The following is a 22,146-nucleotide window of genomic DNA, read 5'->3' as shown; positions in this document are numbered from 1 at the left end:
AGTACAATATATATATATTGTATATGTACTACAGGTACCTGTAGCTATATACAACAACAACAACAAGAACGGGGCAAACGGCAAGAGCCACTCACGCTCACGTTTTGTGCGATGAAGAGCTTGTCAAATAGTTTCAAAGAAGAAAAAAAACAATAAAAAAACCCCGAACAAGGTGTAAAAAAGCTTATTAGTGGATGCTTGACTGAATTTTGTATGCTCAACAGCTACAAAATCATATTGAAAATAAATCAAAGAATAACTAAGAAATAACAGAGATTTCTAGTCACAACAATCATAATAAAATCATAATAATTTTATGTAGTCATAGTTATAGCATAAGAAATCATAGTTATATATGTAGGTATACAGGGAATATATAATATATCCAAGCATTTTCTGTGACATTTAACCACAGTTTCAGAATTGCATAGCTCGCTATATATTTAGGTATTTACATATACATATATGATCATCAACTACATTCCCCGGCAAAATCTAGCATTTGGTATTTGTAATTTCCCGGAAAATATTCTAACATTGTAATATGCGATAAGTAATAGTTGTTTACTAATATTTATATTATATGTACATTATACGAGGCATATCTCCAAGCATTTTCCATAGCACCTAATCAAAATTTCAAAGGAAGCTGAATATGTATGTACATATATATATGTATGTACATATATACCATATAACATATGTAGATGATCAACTACAATTCTTGTCGAAAACGTCAAGATCTTGCAATTGATATTTGTATTTTTCTCGGCAAATATAATATAGCACAATACTTTAAATAATAGTTGTTTACTATTATTTACATCATGATTTTATGGTCAATACTAAAGGCCTATACTCAAAATAATAGTTGTTTACTATTATGTATATTCTACTTTTATAGTCCATAAGATAGTAATACTATAATGTCCAACTGAAATGCACGTTATCACGCTAGCATTATACTTATTTTATAGGTCATCGGGTATTGCTTTTAATTAAAATGTTGATGTCTTGTACATATTATCAGCTCAATTTTATAATCTACAGGTTTAAAGTACACAGTCTTTGACTGATTCACAGTCAAGCTAATCAGCCCTGTCAATCGTTTATAGGAGAACCATAGGCGAATCTGAATCTGAATCAATTTACCCCAAGGGTAGCGCACACAGAGTCAGGCGTGATGACGACGCACGAGCCATACTAAAAATCAAAACACAGTTCTAACCGAATGCCGATTATTCATGTAGCCATAACGTCTGTGTGTATGTATGTATGCACATGTATACATATACATATGCACGGTAACAAATTTGCCAGGCACATCGTTATCCGTCTCTCGCTTTTCGCTGCTCGATTCTCTGCTCGACTCTCTCTTTGTTTCTTTACCGCGCCCCCTTATTCAAATCGTGCTAAATATTATTTATTAATTAAGTTGACGATATTTTCTACCTATTTACATTGCTGTGACCAGCCGGTTTCGTGAGTCTCGCTGGGAGTGTCATCGGCTGCCCGCTCCCGCCCCCGCCCTTTACGCACCCCACATTTTGGGAAGTCGCGTGAGGTGTGAGCTTTATAAATGGTTAAATATATGGGACGAAATGACGATTGGACGTGTGTTTGTGTTTGTAAAGCTTTTCGGCTGTGGGTCAACAGAATATGCAAAATCAGGCAGGGTGTGTGCCAAACTGACAGAGGAGAGAGGCAGTGAAAGACAGAGAGAGAGGGAGAGTGAGTACAGTTGAACGCCTGAAACGTACTTTGACTGACCTTTGCGGCGGCGTCTATAAATAGCTATTAGGCATTGCGAGTGTTGTTCCTTGGAGTTGTGAGCGTGTTCTTTGAACTACATCCAGAAGTGGAACTGGTGTACAGTTAAACTTGCTCCTTGAGCTCTTATCATTGGGAATGTTGTTCCTTAGAGTTGTGAGCGTGTTCTTTGAACTAGATCTAGAAGTGGAACTTGTGTAGAGTAAAACTAGCTCTTTGCTCTCTTATCCTTGCTCATTAGAGTTGTGTGCCTGTTCTTTGAACTAGATATCGAAGTTGAACCTATAAAAGCTAACACTAGCTCTTTGGGCACTTATACGTAGCAGAGTTACAATATAAGCCAACTGTTCAGATATGGTGAACTCGTTTAAAGGTATCAAATTTGATAAGCTACTCACGTTGCCGTAACTTCTCATGCTCGAAGGACTCAGGCTGAAGAGTCTGCCCAGCTGATGATGTGTCGGAGAGCCATTGCTATTCGCTGGCGAAATGGCAGTGCTTATATCATGTGTGAACATGGGTGAATGCGAATGCGAGTGATCTATAAAAAGTAAAAGTGATAAAGTTAAATGAAGCCACAGTTCACTCATTCCACAAACTTACCACTCAGCTCCAAAGCTGGCGACATGTCCTTGGCAAAGGCGAACAAATCATTGTTGTTGCGTATGTCCGATGAGTTGAGCGTTAGGCTGGGCTTGCGTACGCCCAAAAAGTTAGAGCTAGTCGAGGATGAGGCGCTGCCACTGCCAGCCGCACCATTGTATATCAATGGGGTTGCGTTGCCAGTGGGCGTGACATTTGGCAGCTTGTGCGACTCCAGCGGCGATGCGGATTTGGGTATAAAACTGTTGCCCCCGCTGCCACAGTTGCCGGCTGCTGCCACAGATGCAGCGTGACGCTTGAGCAGCGGCGCCGGCGGCAGCTGCGACGGCGAATGCCGATAAATATTGCTCGCCTGGGCATGGGGCAGCGTAACCGAGTCACCCTGTTGCTTGGGTATGGCCAGACGCAGTGTTTGCCTCGCTGCTAGCCTACGTGCGGGCGCAAATTTATTTGCGGACGTTGTTTGTGCTTGGCTGTTGCTGTTGTTAATGTTGTTGTTGTTGCTACTGGCGTTGCTGTTGCTGCTGTGGTGAGCTTGCGCCGCTGTATTGACGAGCTGTGGTGAGTTCATGTTTGTTTACGATCGAGCGCAAGAGAGCGCGAGAGAGTTGCCGGAAAGTTGTGAGAGCGCGTGGCGTATACGCGATTTTTTGTTCGTATTTATCAATGAATTCGTGCTGTTATTGTTATTGTTATTGTTTGCGTGTTGCTATTGTTATTGCTGCTGCTGGCATTTCATTCAGCGCCGCACTGCAGGTTGCATAATTGCATAAACAAACAAACACAACAAAAACAATAAGAAGTAAGGCAACTAAAATAAACCGTTGAATTATGTATAAATAACAACAAGTTGGGCACAACTCGGCTCGCAATTTGTCGAATTTTCTTGAATTATATATGTATACTGCTGCATGATGCCTTGGTACGTGCCCCTGTCGCGCTGTCAGCGGCGTCTTCGCTCTGACTCTTGACTCTCCGCCTGCCTCTGTCTGACCCACTTTGTGGTGGCAGCCAGCGAAGGCGACAACTGCAATGCAGCCAACACCTTTTCAGTTGTTACTTTTAGCACACGCTTAATTTATTGTTGCTGTTGACTTTTTTGTTGGCATTTAATGTTCTTTAGTTTTTTATTGTTTCGATTGCCGTCGCTTTGAACTTGAGCTTTACGTGGTCGGCTTTAATTTGGCTGCGGATTGCGTGGCGAAGACACGGCGACTGAGCTGGAGACGCAGACGGAGATTGTTTCTCAGAATCTGGCACTGAGAAATCGCGGCGCGTTGCTCAATTTTCGTGACTTGCGTGGGAGCTGCCATAATAGTCCATATGCCATTTAATGGCGTGTTTAATCTGTAATATATACACATAGACAGAGAGAGAGAGAGGGGAGAGAGGAAGAGAAACCATTTTAGTTTAAATTGCACAAGCTAAATACTGGGAATCGTAAATGAATCTTATTGTTTGTGCTTATACGTAAAAGTGCGTCGGTCGATCACAAAGAACTGACTCAACTGACCTCGAATACTCTAGAATAACGGTTTATAAGGTATGTGTCTGCCAGGCCAAACAGCTGCTGCCCTCTAACCGCAATCTGCCTGGCAATCAAAGCTAATTATTTCAGCTAATTTCAGTTTTTACTGCTCATAAAAACCTTTGAATTATCAATAGTATTTCCGCTAGACACTCAGTGAAAAATATGTTAAATATTCAGCTACCACCTAAACTTATGAAAATCGCATAGAAAGGCGATGCATATGAATAAGCTGTGTTGTATAAGAAAGGAAGACTTTCCTACTCAGCTTAGGATTAGCTATCTAAAGTAGAAATGCTTTGCTAGCCACAATTACTAGATTTCAAGCTCAATTTCTTTAAGTTCTTTAATTTAGCATATTCCATTGGATTTGGCCTGTCAATCAGTTGTGCAGTCTTATTTGTAGTTTCTATCAATCGATGCAAACTGACAACTAATTAGCAGAATTGTCAGCTGGCTGCACTGATTGAATGTCAAACGATTGCCATAGATGATGAATAGTGTCGGGCTCAATTGTCAAATGTGACAGAGACGTGGCCTGTGAGACACTTGGCTAGAGAATTGCCCATACATTTGTTGTTTTTAATGAGTTTGCGATTCTTTTCAAATGCACATTTGCATAGTTTGCCAGCTGAATGCGATTTGTGAAAAGCCGTCGGCCTTTGGCGGCAAATGCTTTGCCTTACAGAGTCTTAGCTGAATTTCTGGCATATTTGCACACGGATTTACAATAAATTGCAATTATGCAAATGAAGCGAGCAGCGAGAAACGCGAGAACTCTGAGAGAACCCGAACATTTAAATCTTCAAAACTGCTCACATTAATCACCGAGATTACTTGGGCACAATTTAGCAATTATGGATATTGACGGGGCGTGTCAATTGGGCAGTTGATAAATGATTAAGCGAATCCATTCATTTCGTTGTAATTTGCCATTTGCCAGTCCCAAATCGCGTTGTGGGTCAAGTTCAGGTTCAAGTTGGCCGCCTTATTTTGTATACCGATTCGAACAAATTGGTGGACTACACATAACCTCATCAGTATGGCTTGAAGACTGTCAAATAAAAACATGGAATGTCATCAAAAAAATGTACTGATTTTTACTTTTCTAGCAGGCACGTCTAGTCTTGTCTGGCTTCGATCCGTTTCAGCTCAGCTTTGCCAGTACGCGTATTACCCATTTCTCAGCTATGGGCACGGAACGTCTTCAGATAAAAACACTTCAATCATTTATGGAGCTAACTGCAGAAGATCAGCAGCGGTGCATTGACAGCTTTCGAAATGAGCCACTAGACGATAGGAATATAACGAATAAGTATGTTAAGCGGAGCGGTGTATTAAAGAGTCGTGTCCGACAGGATCCGCTGGACAACGAGTGCTTTCTGTGCTTCGATATCCATCCGCTTAATTTCAAATATAGCACAGTTATATTCTGTCTGTGCGGCATCACGCATCACGCGTACCATGTGATTTATATGAATATCGTTGAGGATACCAAAATGGAAAGCTTGAGCCAGTTCATGTGCGATCTGTTGTACAATCTGATTGCCATAGAGATGCCAAAGTTGACAGATTTTACGCTCAAGTTCGTTCTGTGTCGCGACAACCCAATCAATAAAAATGTACTGAAGATATTTGGCGAAGCGGACAAGACAGCCGGCATATATAACACATTTCCCTTTATACGCGAGACAAACGTGCTCCGACAGTCACAGCTGCATAATCCTTACGTCCAAGTCGCCTGGCTCGAGATAATGCAGGGCAACATCCAACAGACCACCATACGTGATCTATTCCAAAGGCATCGGGAAGCGGCCACTGCCAAGGGGGATGAAGTTATGAAGTTGTTCGTCGAAGATTTCAATAGCCTGGCCAAGGATCTGCTAGAGTCCAGGTTTCAGGTCAATCTTCGACTGTGCACTATGGAGCGAATTGATATCTTTGAGCAAATTATACGCGTCCATATGAAGAACTACAAAGAGCGCACGATTTCCCGCATATTTCTATTTGAGTTAATAAGAGCTATTATCCATATTTATGGTCTCTGAGCATTGATTGACATTCGGGCATTGGTTTTGTCTAAAATTGGCTAGCAATTCAAATTGACCGTATTATAAATATAGATATTTATATTTTTTTTTTTCACCACAAAGTTTTCGTTAAATCTTTTCTGCTCGAGTCTCTCTGCTGTGTGTCGCAGCTTGTATTGTAGTTTTGACGCGAGCAAGTCAACAGTCAGGATGGCCGAGTGGTCTAAGGCGCTGCGTTCAGGTCGCAGTCTACTCTGTAGGCGTGGGTTCGAATCCCACTTCTGACAAATAATTTTTAACTCTTTTTTTTTATTTTTAGTTTTATGTTATTTTAATAGCAGTTGAATAGCCTGCATCATGGAGCGCAATAAAAAATCAAAGCACTTAATTACAGCAATAAAAAATATACACAAATCTTATCTTTTTACGTTTCGAACATTTGTCGTTTAGGCCAATGGAGAACATTTGCCATTGACATCGCATTTAAATGCACATTGGACGTGCCGCGAAGGGCTTTACAATACGCTTCAAGAGAGCTCTACTTACACGTGCCGAAAATCTAGGCAGAAGCTAGCGGGCTTAAGGAAGTAGCTTCAATAATATTAATACCTGTTGCCATATTTTTCGCATTAAACGCTTGCCGATAAAAATAAGTAGAAAATAGCTCAGACCTTGTCCGACAAATGCTTTGATTTCGATTCTGTTGACGCAGTTGCTTTTGCGAGTCGACAAGAAAAACAACAACTCTGCAGAATAATAATATAACAACAGAACTGACCCAACGAAAATGGCATTGAGCCCGTGCCCTGAAACCGAGACTCAACTGTGTCAACTGGCATATCGCCGCGCATTGTTTATAAACAAATGCACTTTTATATACTCCACTCTTGGTTATATTCAAAACGGTGTCAGTTCTTTATTTCCCGCTTGTCACAACATATCATGTCAGTCGATAGATCGGAACACCTTTCCAGGGGCGATCTCTGACATTCGATACGGTCAAAAAGCACATTTAAATGAATGAAAATTGCGTGCGCAATTGTTGATAGAATCGAGTTTTTGACCCATATTTCTACAAATATAAAGTATTATTACTTATCAAGCCACGCGAGACGCGTGACTTGAGACAAGGCGCACTTCACGCTGCCCCTTTCAAAAACTGATAGTAAAAATTGCAAATGAATTTTGTTTATAGAGATCGGGCACAGATCTGAGATTGAGGCAAAAGTTCAATGGTAATGCGGAACATTTTTGCGGCATGTCAAAACATTTCATGGCGTTTGGTTTTTTCCCTTAGATAAACAAACAATTAGCTCGAAATGCGCATGCATATTAAAACGGAAAATACTTTTGCACAAATACAGATGCATATGTATGTCTAGAAATAGCTAAATAAAATAGCTGTCGGCATAGAGTCAAAGCGTATCTTTTAAATACAATTATAAACAATGCTCTTCTATTCTTCAGTTACAACTACAAATGCTTGGATTGTGTGCGCATCTCAAGACATTTGCGAGACGGAACTGAAACTGAAATGGAAAATTGAAAGCGTTCCAAATTTAATTTATGCAAAAAATGACAACAAAAAATAACAACTAAATGAACACCGGGCATAATGAACTTTATATTTTTGGTTTGTTTTAGCCATAAATCAAATGAAAATGTCGCCAAGTGTCGAGAAACTCATTAAAATATCGCTCTGCGAAGAACAAAAAGCCAAACAAAATATCCCACAGAGGCTGTCCATATCATAAATAATATACACGTATATTTATGTATATTTATGTGCGGCACAACAAAAGCTGCCGCCTTTAATATGAGAGGATTGTAAGAGGCCCAGACTCTAGAAATGACACGCCTTCGAACCGCATTATTAGCGCCCATGAATGCGGGTTAACCTCATTTTTTACTGGTCTTTGTTTTTTTTTTTTTGAAAACTCTCTTTTTGGTCCGGGAGGAGGCTAAGTAGGCGAGAGATTTGTTTTTTCCTATTTCATTCTCTTTTTACAAGTAAATCGGTTAATGTTCTTTCATGACTAATCTGTGGGGCTTGTTGTTTTGTTTTTGTTATTGTTTTTGTGCTTTGCTTAATGCGATTGTCTCCGGGGCCCAGCCCACAACAGCAGCGATAAGATTTATCTACACAACAACAACTGGTCGGCGCTTTGTACACAAACAGCAGATCGAATCAGTTTAATTTGCAATAATTATGCCATAAAATTGCATTTTAAATATATATTTAATAAAGCTTAAAAGCGAATCAAATTACTTAACTGCCTATTATTTATTTAATATGCCAACAAATTAACATGGGAAATTTAATGGAAATTTAAATCCCTTGAAACAACAGTTCGCATAAAGCTATTTATAACACTGTTCAGCTAACAGTGCGTATTAACAGCGCATACTCAAGCAGTACTAAATGAGCATTGGCTCAACTCACGCCAGCTGTCAGGATGGCCGAGTGGTCTAAGGCGCTGCGTTCAGGTCGCAGTCTACTCTGTAGGCGTGGGTTCGAATCCCACTTCTGACAAAGATTTTTTATCGAATAAACATTTTTTATTATGACTTCTGTTTTTATCAGACCTTTTATGGCTGACCATTTGTATATTTAACCATGAGAATATTTTAAAAACTAGCTACATATGTATAATTTACTTAAAAGCAAATTCTAATGGCCGCATATGTTTTCTTGTGGTTTGTTTTTACTTTTTCGAATATGTGTGGGTGTCATCTGTGGAGCTGATGGAAAACAGCAGCCAAACAGTTGGAACGTTGCGTCGGTTTATTTTGCTAATCGCCCTCGCAGTTGTTTTTTAACTAAACTTTGCTTGAGAAATTTCGAAAAAACCATTTAAACTGCCAAAAACCAATTGATAACTGACGGCTGTTTTCGACTGCTGTGTTTAACAATTTAATTAAGCGTTTTATTTATGTTTAATCATTTATCAGTGCCTCAGATCTTTGCCCTTATTCCCGCTACGACTTTTATGTTGATTTTTATGCGCATCCTATTGATTCGCAATTAAACAAAAGCCAGACAGCTTCGACATGTTTACAATTTACTTTTATGAATATTAACGAATATGCAAATGTGTGCGTGTGACTGAGTGTGTGTGTGTGTGTGTTATAAATATTTGTGAATTTTGTTCGAGAATTGTGTGCTATACCGAATATAATCGTAAATTCAATGTGCAACTTACAGAAAACGCAACTCATGTGCCTCCTCCTCCTCATAATCACAGGGGGCAGCCGCTCCGTCAGAATCTCGTGCGGCAGATAAGCAACGGAAGCTGCGGTTAACTGTTGTATATGATGCTATGGACGCGGACGTGGACGTGGACGTGGACGAGGACGGGGATATGGATGTTGAATCTCTGATGCTGACGGCTGTTAGCTGTTGGCGTCGGCGGCCTTTGGGTCTCAAATTCCTGCAAGTCAATCAACCCAGTCAGTTTCTCTTGTTGTTTTCTTATTTCTCTCTCTCTGTGTGTGTGTGTGTGTGTTTTTGTGTTTTTAGCGTTTTTGCTTCTTTCTTTGACCAGGCGACGGACGGATCGACTGACCGACTGTTCCGTGCGATCATATATTTGGCGCTGGCGTTGTTGTATTTATAGCCACATGGAACACACATAAAATTTCTACGTAAGATTTCGTAATTGCATGGCAAGGCAAATGGTAAATGCGCTTCAACAAGTGTGACAGCAACAACAATAAAAAAAGGAACAACAACAACTGCGGAAACACTTGACTGACTGCTAGAGGATTCACTAGTATTTTGGTATACTTTAGCGATAAGACGCACAAACCTAAAACACACGTAGCAACGGATTAAACAAACCTCGCGCGCAGCTGTAATTTTCCGTTAAAACAATTTCCGAACCGACGCGTTGCGCTTTGTGCTGTTGACTGCAGCGAGCGGCAGTGGCAGCAGCGAAGCAAGCAGCAGGCAAACCACCACAAAAGTAAGCCGATCGCAAAGCAGACCGAGGTGGAGATTTGGCTCTGCTACGCTCACGCTCTCCCTCTCAAGCGTACGCTCTGCGTGTGACGTCAGAGCAGTCAGCTTATGAGCGCGTGCACCGCACACACATCTGTGACGCGACGCTCTGCGCTAAGCATCACCTTCTCAATACAGACCATGCAATGATCGCCAGCGAGAGCAGCGCGTATACAAATAGAGAGCGAGAGAGTGAGTGAGCGAGAGTGAGTAAACATCATTGGCTCGCTGTGTGGTGCGCCATAAAGTTTTGTTTTTATTTCATGTCTTTTTATTTGTCTTGGCTTCTTCACTTCGCACACTGATACAAAGGCAGCGTCAATCCCGCATGCGTGGGCAGCACACACACACACACACACACACACACATTCGAACTGACACCAGCGCTCATATGTCAAAGCTTTGGCTGCACGTGCAGCGCCAACTCTCCAAAGCGCAAAACCATAAACAAAACTACAAAAATAAACAGAAGGGAAAATTTGGTGAGGAGAAGGAAAAATACCAAATTGCATGGCTAATTTAATTTCTATTAGCCAAGCGGCAAAAACAAGCGCTTAAACATGTTTTAAAATTGATTTCAGCTCGCTTTCTTTGTGCCCGAGAGCTCTCGCTTGGACATTACGTATACGCCCCCACAATCGTACAGCTGTGTGTGTGCGTGTGCGTGCGTGTGAGTGTGAGTGTGAGTGTGTGTTTTTGTTGCGGTTATAAAAAGAGCACAGAACAGGCAAACATCTGAAATGCTGTGCGGCTAAAAAAACAATGAAACCTGTTAATTAACTTTGTACAAATTTGGCATAAAATGTCGCGACTCTGCGCTAAGAAAAGAAGCACTAAAAATTAAATATAGTGGACAAAATTGATTAATGCTCCAAGTGGTCAAAGTGCTCTGCCAATTGTCTGGCTCCAGCTGTGCGTTCTGACAACTTTGAACTTGAAAGAGTATATTGACTTCATCTAAAACCAAGCTCATAAATCTTGGCAATGAATAAAAGCTATTCGGATTATATTAGATTCTGTCCAAATTTAATTGCTACAAATTTTTGAATACCAAAATTAGGCATCAGGCATATAGATTGCTGCAGTTATGACAATGTTCGAGGTGTACCCAAAATAATTTTGCTTCTAAACGCCACGAGTTTCAGATGGAGCATCAATCTTGTGAACCCACTTAAGTTTACCAATAGATGTGGGTTTGAGTAACTAGAAATTGGGAACCTAACATAACAAATCGATTTGTGTCAAGATCAGCCTAGAAGACAACTCAAGACAAAAGTTCTGTTTACTTTTGACCAAGTTATCAAGGAGGGAATATTGGTATAACAGTCCGAAAAGTACGCCCACATTTTTCAATGTCTTCTTTGGCTTCTGACGGCCTACAACTTGAGTATACCTATTTATCTGCTGCTGCTGCTGCTGCTGCTGCTGTTATTGTTGTTGTTGTTGGTGTGGTTGTTGACCCACTTAACTGGCCATTGTAATGCTAATTTACAAGCTTCAGCCGCGTTGGCTGCACCCACTGCACTGCCGCAGCTGGAAGTGGAGCAGAGTGCAGTTATTGCTGCACTGCTGCGCCCCGTTGCGCGTCCATATTTATGGGTTTTCTTCTTGGTTATATATGTATATATATTTATACATATTGTGTCAGGCTGACAGTAGCACAAATTTTGATTGATGACTTTTGATTGACATTCGGGCAATTTGCTAATTTTATTTCAACTACTTTTGCGTTTTATTAGACAACAAGTCGGGGAAATAGGTCAGTTGTCCAAGAACTGTGTGTATCATTAATCACAATGAATTCATGCTCGACCGAAAGTACGCCGAGGCATTCGGCGTTCTGTCTGCAAACTAAACATGTGAATTAATAGATAAATAACTTGTAGAGCGAATACTAACGCGGTGTGTAGTGTGCATTGCATTTATGCCAGCTGAGAGCGTAAACTTTAATTAACTTTAGCTGTCAGGTCAGCCAACTGATTAACATATATAAATGCCTATCAGATGTCTACAATCAAGCTATAAAAATGAAAATATCATTCGAGGCCCCATGGCTTGGCGCTCAAAGTCAAAGTGGAGCACACAGTAAAGCTAATTGAAATGCATTGAAAGTGCGTGCGACCGGTACTAGCAACAAGTGGCTGCAACAACAACAACAACAACAACTGCTTGTTAAGCTGCTGTTGCAGCTGCTGCTGCTGCGTGTGAAATGTCAACAGCATTGGCAGCAGGGAGCAATTTGGCCGCTGGCCAGTTGACATTTGCCAGTGGAAAACTGATTATTCTATAGACTGTAACTTAATTATTTTGCATAACTCATTGAAAATGCACGACAAACTTCAGCAGTGGGTGGGCAGCGCCTTTTTGACTTGCCTCGCATTTAGTTTGTCTGCTGTCAGTGGTTGCATAATAAATGAAAATAAATATAAAATGTGACACTTGCCAATCGGCGAACTGACTCAATTTGATGTATGTTTTTGACCTGATTTCGACTAAAGTTACATTTTTATTATTATTATTATCATCGTTCGCATCGCTGCATTTTTCACGCTCAAAACATAATCGTACAAATTGAAGTCTGTTTATTGTTGTTTTTTTTGTTGCTTGTTGCTTGTTGCATGTTGTCGGTCGACACAGTACACACCTTTCCATGACGCGACGAGTGCAATTTGTCTTTGCCTCCGGGCGCCACATGCAATTTTTCATGCGCATTCACGAGCCGCGCGTAGGCAGCCCAAGTTCAAAGAGTTAAGTGTGATTGGCCAACACATGTAATACATGGCGTATACTTAAGGTCTATGCTATAAATAGGGGAGACACCGCCATTCTGCTGTCCGCCAGTCAACTTGTTGCGCCGCCTACGAATGCCATTGGTTTTTGCACACGACCAAAACAACAGTCAGGATGGCCGAGTGGTCTAAGGCGCTGCGTTCAGGTCGCAGTCTACTCTGTAGGCGTGGGTTCGAATCCCACTTCTGACAAGAACTTTTTTTATTTTAAAAAATTCAAAAAATTCAATTCAAAGCAGGCTTCTATTAATGAAAGTTTTCCATTTGTGTTTTTATCTCATAAGCATGTTTTGATAATATTTAAAGAAATCTTTTTTAATTCGTATAGAATATACATTATTTGGGTCTTGTTGTTGCCTTTTTAAATGTGTTTTCATACTTTTAATTTTATTTTATATTCATAAGGTAATTGAATGCATGTACTGTAGATAATCAGTCATATTTAACTGCAGCTCTACTTTATGCTGATCTCCCGATCTCTTCACAATGAGCAGCACTTGTTCGCCAGCGCAATTTCTTCAATTGGACTCGTAAATGCGCCGCGGTAGGCGCCATTAAAAATTACAAGTAAATCAATTTATGTGCGCTTAATTGTCAATATTCTAATCACATAATCAGCGGCTGGCAAACGTTTGCCTTCAAGCACTCGCTGGCCAACAGTTGTCAGACCACACACAACCAGCTGACGATTATTATCGCGGTCTGGCATCGCCGCGACGCCGTCAATGGTAAACACTTTCGAGTCGGCCACAAATCATTCATTCAATCAAACTGAAGAGACTGAAGCTGACTGACCGTTTTCCGAGGGGGGCGAGTGCTTGACCCACCAGTTTTTATGTTTATATTTTCGGTTTCCTACAATTATTCTTGGGACATTGGCATGGTTATAAAATGAAGCTTACGGCCCTATCTGTAAGCAGGATCGTAAAATGCAATCAGCCGCTTAGAACTGAGAATTAGTCGGTTCGAATTCCAACTTTTTTTTAATAGCACAATTTACGACAATATTATCTCGCGCAAAATGGGAATCTATAAAAGAGCCTCAACTATTAAAATTGTTTAACAGTCCCAAGGCGTGAAACATTGAGGCTGGTCATAAAAAGGCTGTTGAACAATTGACAAGCGGCTGCTGCTTGGCAAAAATTGTTTAAACAATTTTAATTGACATCTTTCTTGAAGAAAAAATATGAATGATGTGACATGTCGACGCCCATCTGCAGTTTTTCCAAGAGGTTTTCCATACATGTATATATGTATATACATATTTAATATTGACTGAGCAGCTATTGAAATTTATTGCCAATTGATTGGCTTTTAAATAGCAAATAAAACGTGCTTTCAGCGAATTATTATTAATGCTCAAAATTTGTTGCTACTCTGCACCCCGCACGCCCCTCAACCGGCATTTAACACCTGTGTTTTTATGAAAAGCTTTTAACACATTTAATTAGCATGAATGATCGCTGCAATTTATGGCAGACAATTAAGATAAGAAAAATAATTATTTAAATGCAATGCGCGAACAGCTACTCGTAATATGACAAGATATCGCGTGTATTTATCATCGAATTTCTACAGTGTAACGAAAAACATAGAAAATTGTCTATAAATGTATATTGTGTTTTATTTCCTTATCGTGGAGCAGCTTTTAAAAGCTCAGCGAGCCTTTTTAACGAAAATAGAGCATAGCTTTTATAGGAAACGAATTACACACGATCTCGTACCACAATAAAAGCTCCACCTTGTAGGCCACCCTCGATATAACACTCGCGGAGAAAGCTTTTATGCCAACTGAGAGAGAGAGAGACACTCACGCGCTCAGAAACCAAGCTTACGAAAACAATAACGAGCCCAATAGCTTTCAAAGAGCAACAAAAGCGCCAGCCGACAGCTTTCAGTACGTTTTACATTATACTTGAAATGACGCAGGCGAAACTTTTGGCAGTCTTTGAGATACCATGACGTAGCTTGGACAGAACGTAAACTCACTCAAGCAGAGCTACCTGAAAGGCAAACTGAAAATGAACTATAACTGACGCCAGAAAACACAATTGGAATAAACGCCTGCCGACTGGAAGCTTTTAAGAAGAATTCGAGAAAACGGAACATAAAGAGAACTGATAATTGTGCCAGGCGAAAAGCACGCCACGCTAACAACGTGTTGCGACTGTGGCGTGCAGGAAGGTTATTCAACTCAAGGCGTTAGCTTTCCGAAGAACACAAGGTACGTACGCCATAGATAACACAATTTAAGTAACACTCTAGTTATGTATTTGACAATGAATATACATACATATGTAAGTGGAAAAGCAACTTGACCACTTCTTTGAAACATCAGCACCATTGGGGAGGAAGGTGGCAGACAACTTTCGGCGGCGCGGCCAACGGCGTAAGCGCTGTTCTGTTAGAGCTTTCCATATGGCTGCTCAGTGGGCCAAAAGAGCTTTTTCTCATTCAAAAGAAAAAAAGATGAAACTGCAGCAGCGTATTACTGCCGAAAGCTGCACAAGAGAGCGCAAAAGCTTTTAACTTTTATTTCGCTGTGCCATCTTTCTCTTTCCACTCTGCTTTGTGCTTGATTATTAATGCCCAAGCTAAGTAGATGTGTAAATACATAGTCCGCACATTGTAATCGGTGCTTTAAAATAAATATTTTTAAGATTTCGTAACCATTGTGACCCGTCAAGATGAGCGATCTACGCATTTGCAAGACTATGTCCCTGCATCCCCTCGCAAACATTGCGACTCCTGATGCAGAAGAGGGAGCTAATTCCAGCTCTAGGATATGTCTAATGGGCTGCGATGCGAGCCCACCGGAGCTGCGACGCTTTCCGGTCCACGATACTAGTCGGTAAGTGCTTACGCCCAATTTTGTTTTCTTGATTATCTTTTGCCGATCTACATTAAAAACCAGTTTATGGGCGGCTCAGCCTTGCATCAAAGCTTGTTGCGCATCAGAAATTCTCTTTTGCATAAGTGTGTATGTTTATATGTATGATGCAAATGTGTACGTGTGTATGTATGTCATGCAAGTATACAAATAATATACCAAACAAACTTACCAATCCGGGAGTGAGCTTTTCTGCTTAGGCATCGCTTCGCCGCCAAGTCAAAGGTTGATGAACTTTCTGCGCCCGCATCAACTTCATAGAAAAATTTCAATGCCATGGCAAATACAACAAGTACAAGCCGAATGTATGTATGCGTTCGAGTTGCAATTATGCACATTGTGGGTGTGAGGGAAACGGCGACAACATAAGAAGCTGCGTCCCACACACACACACATAGGCACGCATAGAAATATTCCCCATCGGTTATTTATAACTCTCTCGCTCTCGCTCTCTCTCTCTGTCTCTTGTAATGCGTACATGGCGCGCTCTGTTGGCCGTGAAGTTTTCGCTGCAAAAACAGTTCTGTGCACTGGAGTTGTTGCCATCAGCTTGGATTTTAGAGTGGATATGAAATGTGAGATGAAAATTGGTATAATATATTACATAAAAAGTAGTAAAGGGTTAAGAATTAAAAATGTTATAGTTAAAATCTGAACGATGTAGAAAATTTTAGTCCGAATCAATTAAAAAGTAAAGGCCCACCCCAATTGGTTCCGTTTAGTTGGCTCAGTTGTGTCTGTGCTATTCAAAATGAACAGCAACAACTCCTGTTATTCAAAGACAATACAAACATAGCCTGCGATTGATTGCTGACTTCAATGACAATTTTACATTTTATTATTTATATTGATTTTAAATTAATATAATTGTCTTTTCCATTTAATTTATTTTTGCTATGGCTGAAAAAAATAGAAGTCAAATGAGTGGAAGTAGGTGCAGCCTTCCGCACTGCCAAAAATCTAGGCGCGACTATCCAACAATAAAATTATTCAAGTTTCCAGACAAGGATCCAGCGATTTCCAGGCAATGGGCTGAAAAATGCAAATTCAGCGAGGAATTTCTAGCAAAATCATCTTATATTTTTGTGTGCCAATATCATTTTTCGCCGGATAAAATTGGAATAAGATTTCTAAAACCGGGAGCAATACCAGATTGCAATTTGCCCTCTGATATTGTTGAATTTTCTTCAAATCTTTTAAAATGGCCCCCACGCAAAAGAAAGAGCCCAGCTGAACTTTGCCGCCAATGTCCCAAAAAGACAACAATGCTTAAATTCTATCAAGAACAATATTTATTATTTCGAAACACAGCCGAGGTAAGAAAGCTAAGAATCTATGAACTAAAAAGGGAAAATAATACTTTAAAAGGAAAGATAATGCAATTAAGAGGCAACGAAATATTAGCTAAAATGAGTTTAAATCAAAATGGAGCAAACAATTTGATACGCGATGATTCAGACTAAATATAGTTTAGCGTCTAAATAAATGTTTTTAAGAGACTCAGTATCCCTTAATTTTGTACTTCATACTTAAAATAAAAGTTTATATTAAAAATATATGTAGCTATATAGAAATGTATTTAGTTTGTGAGTGTGTGTACATAAATTAAAAATGTATTGTATTTAGTTCCTAGCAAGTACCTAAAATTAAAAAATTAAGTTTTTTATACCTACATTTAAAAACAATAAAGAACAGCTATCTTCGGCAAGCCACAAAGTAAATAACCTTGTAACAGAAGATTATACTATACGAACTTTCAATTTTTAAACGATTGTCCTGGCGTGCAAATTCAGTTATTTTCTAGCTGATTGTAGCTGTTTTTTTGTTGGAAGTCGTCAGCCGAAAGCAGTTACAATTTGAAACTGATTAAACTATTTATTGACAAGTAGTACAAGCAAGACTTTTAAGCTGATTCAGCTATTTTTAGCCTTTTTTCTCATTCAGCTACTTTTTTAAACCGACAGTTGGCAGCTCTGCTAACTATTTATATTGTCTTTGTGTTGTTCTTGCCTGCGGGGTGGGCGGCAGTGGCGGCGATGGCAAGTAGAAGTAGCAGTTGAACGCCGGCACAAGACGCGCAACAAACTTCCGCTCCCCGAGCGCGAGAGCGGCGAAAGCACCACATATGCAATAAATTTATATACACTCACACACACAGACGCATACACATGCACAAAGAGTAACAGTGCAATGAGCATAAAAAGCGCTTTTTCAGCGACAACTTTTGGTGGCCATGGCAGAACTTTTCATTAGCTTGTGCAAACTTCACGTGTGTGTGCGTGTGCGCGTGAGAGAGCGAGATGGGATCTAATTTTAAAGCTGCACAGGAAAAGCACCGCCAAAAGAACGAAACTTCAATGCAGTTCTTTACAGTAAACAAAGAACTTCCGAGGCGATCGCAACGCTTGAGCAGCGCTTGAGTGTCGTATTGCGGGTAAATTCCAGAGGAAAAAAGTTTGCTAATCAAAAAAAAAGTTAGTTGAGTGTTTGTTGTTTTGTGTCGAAAGCTTTCGCGTGCAGAACTTTTGCAGTTGGTGCACAAATTGCGTTGTTGACCCAAGCTGAGCTTGCATGTAACTTGCTCGTTGCGAGCGTACACTGAACAATCAACAATTGTAATTCCTGCAGCTGCAACTATTGGCTACGGCATTTCGGAGTTAGCGACCAACTGGTGGAGGAACTTGGCGGCCTGAAAAAGCTGCGCATCTGCTTCAGGCACTTCAGCCAGCGCAAGGCAATGGCCAAGACGCGCATTAAGACGACGCCGCTGCGTATATCCAAACCAAACAAAATAACAACAGAAGCAATAACAACAACAGCAACAACAACAGAAGCAACAACAGAAGGAGCAGCAGCAGCAACAACAGCAGCAGCATCTGCTAAGCCCATGGCAGACAGCACAACAATTGAACTGGTGGAAGTGAGTACAATTTTCGCATGTTTAACAAACAGTCGATAACGATAAACATTTGTTTTTTAGAGCTCCAGTGGAATTGCTCTAAAGCAAGGCAAGGAGAAGTCGGTGACCACCATCACACCTGTTCCCCAACGCTCCCACTCGATATGCTCATCCTCGTCCGTCTCCAGCGATGTGCAGTCCATCAGCTCCGACTATGAGGCCAGCATGCCGCTGTCCGCTCTGGTGGATGCACACGCCCAGAACGGCACAGGCAAGGCAGCCAATGGGCTTGCCAAGAAGCGCAAGCTGTATTTGATAACTGAGAAGTCGGATGAAAAGAATGGCAGCACTCTGGCCAACGGGCAGAAGCGCAAGATGTTTGTGGTCGTGGAGCAGGAGAAGGATACGGCTGCCAAGAAACTAATGATTGTGACGGACAAACCACAAGCGAATCTCACACAGCACTTGGAGAAATTTCTACCGGAGATTCTCAGCTGCATACAGGGCAAGGAGCAGGCACAGGCGAAGGTCAAGCACCCCATCCTCAAGCATCAGGCGGTCAAGCAGGAACCGCTTCCAATGAAACCAGCGCTTCCCATTATTCAGAAGCCGCACATAACGCTTCCACCCAAGAAGAATCCCACAAACTTTGTCAAGCTGGAAGGTTCGCCCGGCATTGCATTACCTGCCAGTGTATCTATTGTGCCCGTGGAGCCAGTTAAGGAGCCACCGCCGCCGGAGACCGAGACGAACATAAATCTGTCGCCCGATTTTCGGTTTCTCATGAAGATATTGCCCAAACTGGAACAGCTGCCCGAACCGCACAAACAGCATGTCAAGCGTTCCATACAAATCTTTGTGGAGGAGAGCTATAGCCATTATGGCAAGAAGGAGTAGCACAGCTAGAGGAAGTTGTCACTTATCATTTTAGAGTTTCCTTATAAGTTCCCCTGAGGGCAATTTTATAAAACAATTTTATATTCGTTGTCGAAGACTGATGCAAAACGTAACATACATATTTTTAATGTACCGCCGCGCTGGTGCAGACCCTAAATTATTAAGATGCAAATTCTATAGAGCCCTGTCGAAAGAGACTGGGTAAACAATTTATATTTGTAGCCATAAAGAAAAAACTTGAATTCTCAAAAAAGGAAAACATAGTTTAAGCACAGAATATATGAGAGCTTTTAAGCCAAGAACTGAATTTGTAAATTCTACTTTCTTCCAAGAGAAGCTAATCATTTTTCGGCTGTCTTAACATGTTGTGGCGCCATCTGTTCACAGGTATCGACACTATAGTAAGAGTACTGCTGCGTACGCAAGCAGTGATAAGCAGTTTATATACTATGTTATTTTTATACAAAAAAGTTCCTAACAGCTGTTAAATTATTTACTCCTCGCTGTTAATAACATTGTAACGTTTGCACACGCAAGCAGTGCAAAGCAGTTGAATATTTATTTCAAACTTAAACGCGCCTTTTAATTGGATTTAACACATATATATTACTTTTTGTATTTAATATTTAAATATGTATGTAAAATATGTACTTACCAAGTTTTTAATACAAATACGCACAATTGTTTTATTATCCATTTTTAGATGGTGGGAAACAGACACATCTATAAAATAAAAGAAGGCTTAGAGTGAGAAAAGAAGAAAGGGAAAATAATCTGTTCTTATCTATTCTACAGAGCCTCCCGAGTTCAAAGAGGTAAACCTTTCCAGATCGGACATTTAAAGTTTTTGAAATTTTTTTGAATTGAAATATCTCGAGTATTTGAAGTCCGATTTTCAAATAGTATACCTTATTTTACTTGTACACACCAGGACTAAGGATTGCCACTCAAAAATTTCAATTCCAAGTTGTGACCAAAATCGACATAAATGGCAAGGGGTAACATCACAATTTTGGCGAAAATCGGCTCGGTTCTGAAATCAAGAATTTTTGATTCCAATCTATTCTCTGGAGTCTCACGAGTACAGAGATGCAAATCTCCCCCGAATCGGGCTTTATTTAGCTGAGATATGGGCACCTAAAGTTTTTGAAAAATCTCTTAATTGGAATATCTCAGGTGTATGAAGTTCGATTTTAGAATGACACACCTGTTTTTACTTGTTCGAATCAGGAATATTGAAAGAAAATTGAATTTTTAATTGTGACCAAATTTGAAAAAAAAAATTAAGTTGTTTTCGAAAATGGGAACTGGAAATGGGCTCTGTATTCAAAAATTTTGATTCTAATATTTTCTATTGAGTCTTACGATTACAGAACGCCGTAAATCTATTCAAGCTCGGATTTCTTTTAGCCAAGTTAAGTAAGTAAATTTAATTTAATTGAAATATATCTCAGAGTTCTTTCACTATAGATATTTTGAAAACTTGCTAACTGCTCCCATTAAAAAAGAAAAGTTTAAAGTTTTGTTTTCGTATCTTTTGTTTTGCATTGTAATTCCAAAGAACTTTATTTAGTTTGAAAGCAATTTTTACTGTTTTTCTTGTTCGATTTGTTGTTGTTGTTGTTGTTTTTGTTTTGGTTTTTGTTTTTGTTTTTGTTTTTGTTTTTGTTATTCTTGTTATTTGTTTTCAGTTGTACGTTATAATATTAGTAAGTCTAATGGTTGTTTTGGTTTTAGTTAATACAATGGGTTAGTTAGTGTGTATTATGGTATTATGTTAAGTATGTAATCCTTGAAAAGTATTTGCTCGCCTTTAATATATATGCTAATGTACAATTGTTGCTGCGTCTGGCGCATAACTATACGAAGAATTTAGTTAGTGTATTTAATGGTTACGTTTTGCGTGAGTAGATATCATAATTACATATATACAGGTTAAACAATGCTTGCTTTAATCTAACGATTCGCTTCCGATTCCGATCGAATCTGAAAGGTGAAAGGACATTTGGCTCTAACGCGTGCAATTTTCTTTTGTTTTTGTTGAGAGCTGCTCTACTAGATATTGGATTTTCATATTTGCCGCCCAAAATGTGCTACATTGCATTTTCACATATACATTTATAGAGTTTGTGTGTTATATATATATATATTCATTTTTACAACATTTATCGAATTTCCCATATAGTTATCATAATAATATTGAATAAGCCTGACTTCCAGTATGTCTGTAAATATTGTATATGCCATTGTTAACTACTCGTACATTGTTGTGTGTCCTACATAATTATCGGGGAGTTATCTTTTTAGAAGAGGTGTTTCTCTATAGGTATATATATATAGTACGACGGCTAGATTTGTTAGTTGCTCGTGTGCTTTTTACATGTTGCTATTATTGGGGCATGCATAAGAAAAGTTACACACACGCCGGCTTACATTTGACTCAAATATCATCAATGAGAAGCAATCACAAAGTTTTCTCTCTCTATATATATATGTATTATTTAGTACACATACCATAGATATTATCGTTTAATTATAATTTCTTCTTGTCATGTATTTACAACATTTTCTTTTCTTTTTTTCTTTTGTGGAGTTCTTCATTAGCCCCCAATTTTTGGGGGGGTAAGCAACTACGAGCACATTCATAATCTGAAGTTTTTAATGGGAGGGGGGGCTTTGCTAAGATTTAAGCGTGTTTTCTACTCACATTTACATCAAAACTTTGTTAATGCATCGAATA

The 22,146-nt window shown here is 39.7% G+C and overlaps 2 protein-coding genes and 3 non-coding genes across 7 annotated transcripts; all 5 read left to right on the top strand.

Moving 5' to 3' along the window:
* Window positions 1-4,992: 4,992 nt before the first annotated feature.
* On the top strand, window positions 4,993-6,053 carry LOC135435150 (uncharacterized). The gene has a single exon (XM_064692048.1). It carries the CDS (start codon window positions 5,092-5,094, stop codon window positions 5,947-5,949), a length of 858 nt encoding a protein of 285 aa, XP_064548118.1. The 5' UTR covers window positions 4,993-5,091; the 3' UTR covers window positions 5,950-6,053.
* An 82-nt stretch (window positions 6,054-6,135) lies between these two features.
* On the top strand, window positions 6,136-6,218 carry TRNAL-CAG (transfer RNA leucine (anticodon CAG)). Its single transcript has one exon. It is a non-coding gene; the product is annotated as a tRNA-Leu (tRNA).
* A 2,163-nt stretch (window positions 6,219-8,381) lies between these two features.
* On the top strand, window positions 8,382-8,464 carry TRNAL-CAG (transfer RNA leucine (anticodon CAG)). Its single transcript has one exon. It is a non-coding gene; the product is annotated as a tRNA-Leu (tRNA).
* Window positions 8,465-12,829: 4,365 nt separating this feature from the next.
* TRNAL-CAG (transfer RNA leucine (anticodon CAG)) lies at window positions 12,830-12,912 on the top strand. The gene has a single exon. It is a non-coding gene; the product is annotated as a tRNA-Leu (tRNA).
* Window positions 12,913-14,664: 1,752 nt separating this feature from the next.
* Window positions 14,665-19,713, top strand: bip1. Of its 3 annotated transcripts, XM_064692068.1 has the most exons (4): window positions 14,665-14,944; window positions 15,381-15,571; window positions 18,239-18,530; window positions 18,591-19,713. In XM_064692068.1, the coding sequence occupies exons 2-4, from the start codon at window positions 15,408-15,410 to the stop codon at window positions 19,404-19,406; spliced, it is 1,272 nt and encodes a 423-aa protein (XP_064548138.1). In that variant the 5' UTR covers window positions 14,665-14,944; window positions 15,381-15,407; the 3' UTR covers window positions 19,407-19,713. The 3 variants fall into 3 exon arrangements, with proteins under 3 accessions (XP_064548138.1, XP_064548139.1, XP_064548140.1); XM_064692069.1 differs by lacking the exons at window positions 14,665-14,944; window positions 15,381-15,571 and adding an exon at window positions 17,889-18,044; XM_064692070.1 differs by lacking the exons at window positions 14,665-14,944; window positions 15,381-15,571 and having other exon boundaries at window positions 18,440-18,446; window positions 18,477-18,530.
* Window positions 19,714-22,146: the final 2,433 nt, after the last annotated feature.

The sequence above is a fragment of the Drosophila montana genome, unplaced genomic scaffold (genome assembly GCF_035044405.1).
Source record: "Drosophila montana isolate Dmon_TW-CO22-7 unplaced genomic scaffold, ASM3504440v1 contig_3526_1, whole genome shotgun sequence".
Classification (NCBI taxonomy): Eukaryota; Metazoa; Arthropoda; class Insecta; order Diptera; family Drosophilidae; genus Drosophila; species Drosophila montana.
This window is presented reverse-complemented; position numbering and strand designations above follow the sequence as displayed.

Bases quoted from the DNA above. Each gene is read 5' to 3' on its own strand.
- LOC135435150 (XM_064692048.1), top strand. From the start codon at position 5,092: ATGGGCACGGAACGTCTTCAGATAAAAACACTTCAATCATTTATGGAG.
- bip1 (XM_064692068.1), top strand. From the start codon at position 15,408: ATGAGCGATCTACGCATTTGCAAGACTATGTCCCTGCATCCCCTCGCA. The intron at 15,572-18,238 runs GTAAGTGCTTAC...TAATTCCTGCAG, and splicing joins CCGGTCCACGATACTAGTCG to CTGCAACTATTGGCTACGGC. The intron at 18,531-18,590 runs GTGAGTACAATT...TTTGTTTTTTAG, and splicing joins CAACAATTGAACTGGTGGAA to AGCTCCAGTGGAATTGCTCT.